The following is a 12,455-nucleotide window of genomic DNA, read 5'->3' as shown; positions in this document are numbered from 1 at the left end:
CTTTTGATTAATCAACAATGATTTTACAGGAAGTATTATTCAAACTCGCGACAGTTGTTCCACAATTTTAAAAATATATCTCCAATGCTACTTTATCCAAATTCTCATAAGATTTTCTTATGAGAAATTAATGTTTAATGTCGATTATAACTAATCACTAGAAGCAAATGTTGGGTCGAAATGGACCCGCGCCATACCAGCCGAGCGTTAAATAATCACTGTGTTTAACACGAAAACGTCGAATGTTTTTGTTGAGAATATATCTGCAGTGTGCGGATAAAACAGAGTGATAAATAATCGAATGGTTTATAACATTGTGTATTCAGAACAAGTTAGTAAATGGTGATGGTGATCCTCTATGGTAATTGAAGTGGGGAAGACAATTTTTGAGACAGCATGGACTCACAGTATTATTGTAAGTTTGCGAGACGCTATAGCAATTTCAGAAGTTCCCCAAATACAGGCGACATAAACTTGCAGCGGGACATTTCAATGTTCCCTTGGTAAATCCTTGGTAGATTGAACTGTCCTTCTGTTGCAGGGTAACCATAAAGTATCCTGCTGTATAAACCACCACCCTTCGTTTCCCATTGCATTAAGGAGATCCCATGGATAAACAGATACGAGCGACTCCTACGTCCACGCTTTAAAGTCAGAACTTTCTTTCCGACGCTACGTTAACTATGAAAACCGAACAATCTAATAAAAAAATCACTATTCATTTTCATTAAAATCATTTTTCATAAACACGTCGCTTTCTTTTTTCGTGGCCTTCATAGCTGCGATATTTCACTAAACACGACGAATTTTCTTCGTGAATTTACTTTGACATAACCTTGACATGACCTAGAATAATAGAAATATTTTTTCGTAAGTGTTATCTTGTATTTTGTAAGTTAAATATATTGCCAAAGAACTGTAATTTTAATAATGGGTTATGACTACATATTCTGCATTTATGAGAGAAATGTTTGTACATAATAATGAACACAATTAAGAAATGGAAAGATTTGAAGAATTTTAATAAATTAATAGAATATTAATTATCTTCAGCTACTTGGAATCATTAACAAAGAAAGACCATTTTTATTCGTTTCCTACTGCTTACACGAGACATTTGAATTTTCTCTCAAACGACTTTACAACAGGAAGAATGTCTTAAACGCTGAAATCAATTTCTCCTTTGTCCCAGTCTCTATAAAACCATCGTCCGCGGTAACATGTGCCCAGGAATCTGCAGCTCAGTTCTCAATAGACTGTTCAACGGTAGAGAAAAGGAACTGCGAGCGACAGAAACTAAGGAAGAAAACAGTTCTCGAGCGGAGGGCTGTATCTTTCAATAATCACGCGAATGAGAGTCAAATGGAAAAAGAAGGGAGTCCTGTAGCCTTATGGTGAATCGGTCTGAGCCAATGGTTAGACAAGGGAAATCCCCGGCTTCTAGGGGCCGTGCTCGGGCTAATCCAGCTCCATCAATCTAACGTCGAAAGGCCGACAGACTCTACTTCTTCCGAGGTTTACGTCACTTCCCATAGAGGTCCGACCGATGGCAAATACTCGAAAAATCCGGTTAATCGACACGCGAGTAAGATAAAAGTACCTATTACGTAACACCTCTACCTTGTGTCCCCTTCTTGAAACAATAGCACAAATAATATAATAAAAAATGGAAAGAGCGTACAAAAATAGATGCAAAAATTCTAGCCATATTTTTTAACATTGTTCTATGTAAATTAAATCTTAAAAATATTATTATGTAATAGTCAGTTGTAAAATAAATAATGTTCCATATTTAAGGAACACGGACACTTACTATTTTATTTATACTATTTTGTATTGGTGTTAAATAAATATTTTAAAGTTCACTACGTTGGCTAGAAATATTATTCTATCGAACAGTATTCAACAATATCACTTTTCAGTTGTAATGAAATCAATAACAATTTTACACCCTCTGGAAAGCGTTCCATAATAGGTACTTTCCCTTCGTCGTCTGTATAGCACTCGAACTCTAACGACGCTTCGATCGCGCAGAAATTAGACACGGCTGATACGCAATACGCGATTTAGTGCAACTCGGTCGCAGGCTTAACGCTGAGACTCGTTTTGGCACCAGATGCACCGGACCCCCGCTCCGAGGCTTTAATCAAAGCGCCTTCTAGGGGCTGTTACACGCGGCAATTAGCCACGGCGATTTATACGCGGGATTGCCAGGTTAATTTATAGTAATGTGCGCGAACCGCGGGCTCCACGTTGCTCTAACCTTTGGAAATCACTCGGAACGATACTTCGTAGAAATTAAATAACACTGATCTGTAAAATTTAATTCGAGTTTTGTTACACAGAATATTTACACTTGAGCGTAAAGAGTTCATAATTTCCCTGATAGAACGCACACAATTTTTGTTTATTATCTTCATCTACTTTCATTCCTAGATTTTTATAACAGAAAAATCAAATTTTGTTGCGATTTAGACGAAATTGAGTTAGGTATAAAATCTTTACAAACTTTCATTTATGAAATTCCTTGCTTGAACTGATTCTATTGATTTCGATTGTAGACTATAGATTTTATTTATTAAAAATAGAAACACAACACAGTGAACGTATTAGAGAAATCAAAGAATCTCATTATGTATTTTTAACATATTAAATCATCAAAAGATACATTATATTCTTATGTTTAACAATTTAACACAAGCAATTTTTAATTTGCCTAAAGATTCACAATCAATTATGATTAATTAGAAAAAATTGAATAGAATACACCTCATCCAAGTGGTGCACTTATTTAATATCACAAAAAATGCGAGTGAAGCTACAGAAAATATTCTTAAAAAATTTCAATAATAAATGGTGCAAGATGCAAGAAAATTACAACGTCTACGTAATAAATCGCAAAATAACAGAGACTGATGAAAGGTTAATCTCCCATGTAGACTAGATGTTAACTCTGGTGTACGTTTGTTTACGGTTGTTTAGCAGAATTGTTCAGTAGACGTTAGTGAAGAGTTAAATGGGTATTCGCATTGCAGCAAGGATGCTTTAAAATTGATTTTCGACTATGAAAAGAACCTTATCGGTATCCGACACTTCCCGAACAGCAAACACAGTGCCGCGGTAAGCAAACCCTTCCGCCCTTTCTGCGGCGTGTAATCTGTCCTCAGCCACTCACCGACTACGAGCCTCTTCAGGCCAATTCTAAATCCGCCATTATTATGCACCCTTCCACACGGAGCCTCGCAAAATCAGGACAATATTGTGACTCCAGGATTTCATCCTCGAGAAGCCAACGCGGTGCTCCCGAATTTAGGGGACGCGAGGGAATGCCTCGATATAGCCGCTAATTTATGTGTATTCTCGGCGGACGTGAAAAATGAGGGAATTAGGAGCAAGTAGGTACGGACGGTTCGTGGTCAGACATGCGTAGTATCGGAAACGCGTGTTTCTGCCCGTTTAAATTATCATCAGCACGCTCGCTGACGTTTTTACGATCTAATAATTGTCTAGTGATGTTAAACATTCGATTAATTAAACCTAGCGCTAAATTTCCCATTTTTGTAAGTAAATTAATGTAATCTAAAGAATATAAGTTGAAGAAATTCTAACTAAAGTTTAAGACAATCAAGAAATTGCTATGCTTCGTTTGATGAATATAGCAAAGGGGGTACATGACAAATTACAAAGGAATGCTACTGAATATTTAATTACAATATTGGAATATTTTTAAAACAAAGTTAATGTCTACGTTCTCAAAATTAATCAAATTAACACCGTATTAATTTTCATTTCACACTGTTTCAAATGAATATAAATCAGAAAATCACGAACCGAGTCTTAATAAAATATAGCTTCTCTATTTATTCTATGTAAGTACTACAATGTATAAGTGAAAAATAAAATAGTGTAAAATTAAGTGGATATGTACAGTCAGTGACCAAACATGCTTCTACCAAAAAATAATTACTACTGGTTGATTAGATCGTAACAAAGTGTAAACCAGTTCTAGATACAAAATAAACGTCTAAATTTTTCATTCAGTTTTCATTAACGTTAGTAATGAACAATTGGAAAACAATAAACATAAGCAGGCAAGTACAATCATCGTTTACAAAGCGAAACATTTCTAATTTATTGAACATAATCAGTGGAAAATTATATCTACTGACTACTTTGTTACCAAAAATGTGCAATCACAAATATTAATCAAGACACTGAATAAAATAATATTTGATACAGATCTAATATCTAACGCTACTGATTCCGTGTCGCTAAATCGAATAATTTGTCTACGAGGCATGCATCGAACACGTTTTGACGGCGGTGTTACACACAAACTTACCCGTATACTTCAGGTTACAATGCTCCCTGGAGAGCGAGTACGTGTTCTCGGAACTCATTAGTCTGGTGGGCGAGTGTGTCCTGGCGAAGTTCTGAAATTCACAATGAATATCTGTCCTTCGAGCAGAATCGTGGTCCTCCATCGAAACATTCATCGTACATATTACTGACATTCGGGAGAACATCGTTTACTATCGATTTCGTAAAAAAGTGAAACCTGTTAGAGAGAAAGTGAGAGAGACAGAGAAAGACAGAGATAGAAGAGAGAGAGAGAGAGAGAAGAGAGAGAGAAAGAGACAGAGAGAAAGTATAACAAGCATTACTTTTCTAGCGACGAGACAAATTACAAAATATAAAACAAGGCCGAATCGAGCCCTAGATAATCAATCAACAAAATCGAGCAACAATTGACGATATCAAATGTTAGCAAAATTAGCCTTCCATTGTATACAACCTTAATTAATTGATTAAACAATGTTTAAACACTTGCAACTGTGAAATTTGCTTCGACTATAGATTATAAGTTCTCATATATTAATTACAATAATTAGTTTCCGGCTGTTAAAATTTTAATTTATAAGAATAAATTGACAAAAGCTGCGTTGAGCATTGTTAAAATTGTAAACAAATGCACATTAATGCAGAGTCCGATTCTATCAATTGAACACGCGTATTAGCATTCCAAATAAATGCGCGTAGATGCACTGTACTGTACCAAGAAAACAATGTACGCATGGAAATGAGCTCCAACAATCGTGTATTGTGTAAACTATTGGCATCGGAAGTGGCGTTAACGAACACGTGATTATATCGGGCCCGATCGAGCGCGTCGGCAAGGCAACATAATAAAAAGAAGAACGTAGGAAACAAGATGAATGAACGTGCAGCGAGATGGGAACGCCTTACATATAAGTATTCCTTGATCGCTGTGATTTTAGTGCCGATCATTTGCACATTGTCCATGTCTCTGCTTGTGCCCCTCGCCTCAGTCCCTACAACAATCAACAACAGTGTCCGCTTCAGTGTTTCGCGCTGCTTTCGTATAGTTCTCAGCGTTTCAAGAGCGTTTCAGAGACATAAAAATTGCACAAACTGCGGAAGAAGCGAGAAGTAAACGCCGCAGGAGCACGGCAGGCCGAGCGACCAAAGAAACATGGACAGAGAGCATTTTCGTGTGTAGACTCTTCTCTAAGCGAGATCGATTTTCAAACAGAGCGTATCCCCGTTTACTGGAGAGAGTGAAAACGGGCGAAGATCGACGCGCCGGTCGCTGCTCGCCGAACCGATCGAGCCGGTCCTCGGAGCCAGAAAAGTAAGCGAGAGATCGTCCTGAAGACAGACCAGGCACTACAGATCACTTGACAATACAATATCTCAATGAAAAAGTGATAAAATATCGTTATAGGTGCGAATACAGCGATAGGAAGAGTGTTATAAATATCGTCGTGCTTACTCGAAGCATTCGCTAGTTCGAGAGAAAATAGTTGTGCTATTCGTAAGCGTGATAGAATGATGCTTTCGAGCAATTGAAAAAGTATTGCGTGGGGTTGTTGAATGTTTAAAGTGCTTGTTGAATAAATTTTTTTAGTAGTTCGGAACAATGCAGCGAGAATGAGCTGTGCGTGAAAGCGATAGCTTTAATCACTAGATGAGAATGTGTCGGAAGCTGCGACTTCGGCGCCTTGGGAAATTGTTGGAGGATCGCCTGAACAAGCTACTTCAATTTTTTTTAATCGTTTGGAATTATTTTTTGTTGCTTGTTCTAATATATTTTAAATAAATTTGCAATTCATTGTAAAGATCTTCTACGCCTTCAGAGATTGTTACATAACAAAAGTTATCTTCAAAACAGTATACAGTAAAACCTACTAACCCTTACTCCGTTATTTAACCCCCACAGTGCAATTAATCCTTCCTCTATTTTCAGATGGTTGCAACTATGTTCTCTTCGCAGTACAATTCTTCAATCCCTTAATAAATTGTTTTATATAAAAATTTGAACTTTAAAAAAGAATTTAACACTCTGCAACCCTCTCTCCACAGGTCCTCTAGCTACGTTCCAATGGACTTACACTTACCAACCCCTTCGTTACAATTTAACATCATCCCCTTCATTATCCTCTAAAGAACCTCCCAGCAATATTACTACCGCACTACGATTCTCCATACCCTCTCGAAATCCTCCCGAACCAAAACCTCGAGCCTCGAAAATCATCTCGCACAATCGTCCCTCCTCCCCGCAGTAGCCGTCGAACGATCCTCGAACAATTTTCCAAACAGGAGAAAAATCGTCCAGCCTGTTACCGCCGTCAGAGGAACCGTCTCGCAGACAACCAACGCGATGCACTTGGCGAAAGAAAAACCGCGAAACGGCGGCAGTGAAAAAAACAGGGGATGCAATTAGGGGGTTACGTGTGGCTGATAGCGTGGGACTCACCAAATCCGTTCTCCTGGTGGTTGTCTGGTGTCGTCGAGAAGGGTCGACGGAAGCGGCGTCGCTTTCGCGGACGGGGGTCGAAGCTGTCCAAGCGGTGGAAGGACTTAAGGGTTGGATCGTCGGCAGACTGATGAAGCGACGACGGGCTTCGGGGTGGTTTCCAAGGGACTGCTTCCAGTCGAAAACGCCTGGACGACTCTCGAGCCTCGGCCTGACTCGGCCTGCCTCGAGTCTGCCTGACCCAGTTTCGTCTCGTACAAACCCACGCAGCCGTCCCCTCGCGGCGGGGGTGGTTTGCTGCGGGGGCGGGTCGACCAATGCTCGCTATACAGACGGGCAGCGTGCGCGAGGGTGGCGCCGTGGGCGTCGACTATCCGCGACCAATCGCGTGGCCGGCTCGGACCCTGACGTCAGAGGGTGGATGACGTATCGGTCGTCGCTCACCCTTATCGCTTCCTCGCCCTCGAGATACGACGGCCGCCCCGTGTGCGGTTTTCGCGTTGGATACCTACGCCGTTGCTTTTATATGTTTACGAATGTACTCTAACTCGGAACCGATGGGCTGCAGAGCCTAGAGGTATACTTAGCCGCGAAATCTCCGGCACGCTTGGCCGTTCGCCGAGATACAAACCCGCGGAATTATAAGGGGTGGTTCTGCCGTCGTTCCTCGAGCCTGCTGCTTCTTACCGCCCTGCTATCGACAGTCGCATGAGAATTTTTCTATCTTGCTCCTCAGTCCCGGCTTTCTCGGGCTAGGTTTATCTGGCGGATCCGAATCAGCCGCTCTAGATCTCCGATCTTAGATCTTCTGGAATATTAGAGCACTCTTGCGGTGAGCAGTTTGGTTTCGTGATTTATTTCGGAATGTCGGAGATCGTGATTTTGAGATGTTAATATTGGAAGAGGGTTGCATTTTTGTGTTTCCTGATTCTATCGTGGGTTAAAATTATGGCGAGAATGCGCGTACAGGGAATTGTTTAACTTGTTGAATCATATGCAGTTTGTTGAAGACCTTGGTTTTGATTGTTGGTTGTTAATTTAATTCCATATTTCTTAATGTAGAGTTCACGGAATTGTGTGGGCTCTGTTGGAAAGAATTATTTAATTTAGTAATTTACGAGGACGCGTTACTGTTCTTCTTTTCTCTCTTTTACTGCTGGATTCGCTTTGGAGCTTAAAATTTGCTCTTCTCAGTTTATTATTTATTTGGTATCGTTAATAAATTAAATATTTGTCATTTTTATGAAGAATACATTATAAGTAATTTTTAAATTTTTATTTAATTTGCGTATAGGGGGGGGGGAGAACTACATCGATAAATATTAAGAAGTAAATGAAAATAATTAAACATTTCTGTAGCTTAATAAAGTTTACCAGAAAGAACTTCTTTAATTGCGCCAATAATGAAACGAAATTATACCAGGTTGTAAAGTTTGATGCATGCCTGAAAAAGCTGCAGGAATATTAAAGAACATTAAAATGTAACGATCCTCTCAAAATTCTCCTCTAATGAATATTTAAGATGCACTTCCACGAAGGAAAGACTCCTAAACACGTGCACCGTCACCCATTCAGTATTTCTCCTCGCTCTGTTGTTTTATATCTTCTCTTCTTCCTAGTAAAAAGTACTGCAAATCATAGAATCTCTGCAGGTTGCTTTTCCAACTCTTCGAGATTTCCTAATTTGCATAATAAGCAAAATTGATATTATCTTCCAAAATTCGCTTTTAAAAGACTAGCTAAAAATTTATTTAAATCAAGATCAAATTCTACAAATGATGTTTCCGATAAATTTTGTTATTCGTATTCAAGATTAATGCATTTGAACTATTGCTTCAATAAATAAAAGAGTAATAATATTAATTTTTATCTATTAATATTATTCACAAAAGATTTAAATTCTTAAGTTCATTTTCATTTCTCGAAAAAGATGTTACCAAAGAACAGCAGCACCTTAAAGAGTGGCATTACTTTTGCACCAGCATCATGTGTAAACCGCGAATGCTTATGCAAACTAAAAATTCTCAAAAACCATTTCCTCCACTCAATAATTCAATAACGTTATTTTAAATATCCTCTGACATAAATGTACAGTGTTAAACAACTCCTCAACATCAAATTCTTAACGCTATCACCGTACCTATTCACGATTACTATTAAATCCGCATAAATCAGTGATCTGGCATTAACAGAACACGACCCAGGACCCGTCGAAACCGTTCAAATTCCCACAAAACGAAACTGCCGCATAAAAATCTTAACGGGCACCATCAACTCCTCAGGCATCGTGCTCCTCTCGTCAACTAAACAACCATGAAAGCAAAGTCGAAACAGTTTCCTCATCGTTCGCAGATTTCATGCAGTTCCCGCGATAAAACACTCGCAGAGCAGTATTCCGGTCGAGTCGCGAGGAGTCTATCGCGTCCCATCAAGAAGAATTTAAATGCGGCCCTCCTTGGGGAGCGTCTGATACCCCTAATGAACCCTCATAAAAATTCCGCGCGCATGCTTTCCCTCGTTTTCGCACCGAATCAACAGATGCACTCGAACACCGGACCTAACACGTAGCTAACGGTTTTTCCACGGCCGGAAAAACACCGGCGGAGACCGCGAGGAGGGACGGAAGCCAACGCGAAAAAGGGAGACGCGGAGAAGAGAGGGGGGGGGATGGAATGGAAAAAATCCAATTGCTGGATCCTCTCGCGGAAAATGTCGCGACGCACGCGTACTCCCCGTGGAACACTGTGAAAGGCTTGAGGACACGGTAGACAGAGATCGAGAGGGCCGGAGGACACGAGGCGAACGACGAAGAGGAAGAGGAAGGAAGAAGGGGCAGGAAGGACAAAATGGACGGCAACCAATCGGATCCGCGGGCAAAATGGCCGACGGTGAATTTAATCAATACTTCCTCCGTCCTTCGTGAGAGGGTGGAGGACAGGGCGAGACCCAGAAAGTGCCAGGGACGTAACAACCCGTTGCCGAGTGCACGTAATCGCGTCATCGAGGTCGATACACCCTTCTGTCTATGCACCGTTATTCGAGGGACACCCGGTACGTCGCAAACCGGTATGAAGTGACGAACTTCTGTCAAAATCGAAGAACTTTTGATAGAAATGAGATATACCGTGGATCTCTTTTATATGATAAAGCTGAAATGTTGCGGAATAAGCGAAAAATAGGGGGAACGTAACAGGAACCTTTCTTGACCTTGAAAACTTATGGTAAACTCAAACTCTTCCAGTAAAATCGTGATTTATCGAATAGCGTGCACAGAGATTGACTTTTTTTATGGTATGTTACATGAAATTTCCCATGGATTTTGACACAGTGATTTCAAATCTGGTTACAGATTATATCCACCACTTCAGAATTTTAAGGAAAAATTAATTAAACCGTAAAAATGTATGAAATTTCTTTATTGAAATGATTTGACAAATCGCTGATATTTTTCAAAATCCTGAGATGGTAGATTTTTACGACCGAATTTAATGCATGTTAAAATTTACAGAAAATGATGCATAGCATGTCACGATAAAAATCCAATTGTATATCATACTGGATAAATCACAGTTTTGTTGAAATATTTCAAGTTTAATCAATTAAATTTGGTATAATAAATTAATTTTGCTATAATAAATTAATTTCGATGGTTAAGAAATGTTCGTACAATATTCTCTCTATTTTTCCCTTATTCTGCAACACTTCAGCTTCGACCACGTCACCCCACTCTACGTCGTCGTTGTCGAACACCAACTTCTTCCTCCTATAACGACGTTTCGTTGTTCTCGGCTCAGAGTGCCGAGCACTCGGCAAAAAGGCTCCGTTCCGAATGGAACCGGCCTTTGTCACGCTTCTTCGCCGCCGGTGATTGCGCCGCGGATGATCATGCGATTTCCAGGGTTTTCCGACGAATTCCCGAAGGTCGTCGAACAGAAAATTATTTTCTTTGTCAGCCATCTCCGTGGACGAGAACCTCAAACGACGGGTACCTGGTTCACTGGGTTCGCGGTGATCGAGGAACAATGGGATTCTGGATATTTATGCAATCTCGAATTATTCGAAAGGAATTTCTGCGGATCTCTTTGTTCGAGATTGCTTCGAGATGATCTATGAGTTTGAACGATTTTCAGATTTTGAGGATGGATAAATCGAAGATCTACGATGAGAACATGGGAGATTGAAATGTTTATTAATGAAAGAGATTTCTTCAGATGGATGTTAATCTTTGGCACTCGAATGACAATTCCGAGGCAACATTAAAAATTGCAGTATCATTTTTTAAATATATTTTGCATCATTAAATTTATCTGTATTTAATTAAATATTCAAATCCTAAGTATTGTATATTTTTAATAGACTTTATATTATATACTTGAAATGAAAGAAATTATTAATGGCAAAAATAGTATAAGTTAAAAGAATTGTCTTAGTTTTTGAGTTAAAATATCTTCGAATTCAAAGGGTTAAACAAGAATTTACTGTATATGTTGAAGAACAAAGTAACAGAATTTGTATCGATGGTAAAATTAAAAATTAAAAGATAGATATTAAATATCATTAATATACATTTAAATAATGCGAAGCAATAATGTAGAGAAATAAAGTGGCAAAGGTCGATATCAAAAATAAAATTGTAATTGACTTGCTAGAGATTCAAATTAAATATTGTATAGAATAAATTACGATACAACTTTTATTTGATGAAAGGAAATGTCTATAGGTAAATATTAAATAAAGCATTATTTTCTATATAGAAAATTTGTTTGACGAACAAACTTCAGATGATGGTTATTGAGCAATGGATGATTGGATGGTTTCCAGGTTTTGTATATGAATTCTTAAAGATCGATATCGAATATCAAGCAGCGGGAGATTGAACTACATTTATGCAATCTCCAGTTATCGAAAGGAAAGTCTCAGTGGTCGACATCGAATAGAAAATTGCTTCCTTTGTGGATGCTTTTAGTGGCGATCATCAAACGGTGGAGGATTGAACGATTTTCAGGTTTCGAGGACGGACTCGTGAATATCGATACTGAATATCGAACACCATTCTCGAAACAATCTTGGTACAATACTCAGTTAATGGAAAACAATTTCTGTAGATAAATATCGAATAGAAAACAATTTCCTTTATATCTTAATAGTTGAACTTGAAACGATGACGATCGAACTATGATCGATAAATTTTTTATTTTCGAGGACGAATTTCTGATGACGTGCTCGATTAAATCGCGTAAAAATTGTAATATCTTTAATTACCTGTCACGGAATTACTAATACCATAAGTAGACGAGTATAATAATGATAGATGCGGCCAATATCACTTTCGCACAATGCACGGAGTTGGAATTCCCATGTATCTCCATTATCGTTAGAAATCGAGAGCTTTAAAGCTCCTCGGAGATAGCCTGCCGGCTGTTGACTCTGTCTCAGCCGATACGTCATGGAATTTTAATTAAGATCCTCGAGGTAATGAAAATCTGACAAACAGCTGGAGATCTGTTATGGCTCCCCGAGATTTTCTCGCGATGTTTACTCGACATGTTACTGCACATAAATTTTGAATATAGCATAGTTTCCACGTTTAATTTCCACGTGTAGATGTTCTTAAAAAGTAAACGCGTTCTTAGAGATACAAAAGATAAGGATTATAAAACCAATTGAGCTAATCAAT

At 38.8% G+C, this 12,455-nt stretch overlaps 1 protein-coding gene across 1 annotated transcript in view; it reads right to left on the bottom strand.

Moving 5' to 3' along the window:
- Gad1 (glutamate decarboxylase) overlaps positions 1 to 8,220 on the bottom strand; it is a 32,739-nt gene extending 24,519 nt beyond the window's left edge. Inside the window, exons 1-4 of the mRNA XM_078176527.1 lie at positions 8,199 to 8,220; positions 6,779 to 7,075; positions 5,248 to 5,333; positions 4,343 to 4,433 (exon numbers count right to left, since the gene is read on the bottom strand). Of these exons, the coding sequence (XP_078032653.1) occupies positions 4,343 to 4,433; positions 5,248 to 5,333; positions 6,779 to 7,075; positions 8,199 to 8,220 (496 nt within the window). The remainder of the gene's footprint in view (positions 1 to 4,342; positions 4,434 to 5,247; positions 5,334 to 6,778; positions 7,076 to 8,198) is intronic.
- Positions 8,221 to 12,455: the final 4,235 nt, after the last annotated feature.

Source organism: Augochlora pura, chromosome 3 (genome assembly GCF_028453695.1).
Source record: "Augochlora pura isolate Apur16 chromosome 3, APUR_v2.2.1, whole genome shotgun sequence".
In the NCBI taxonomy this organism is placed as follows: Eukaryota; Metazoa; Arthropoda; class Insecta; order Hymenoptera; family Halictidae; genus Augochlora; species Augochlora pura.
This window is presented reverse-complemented; position numbering and strand designations above follow the sequence as displayed.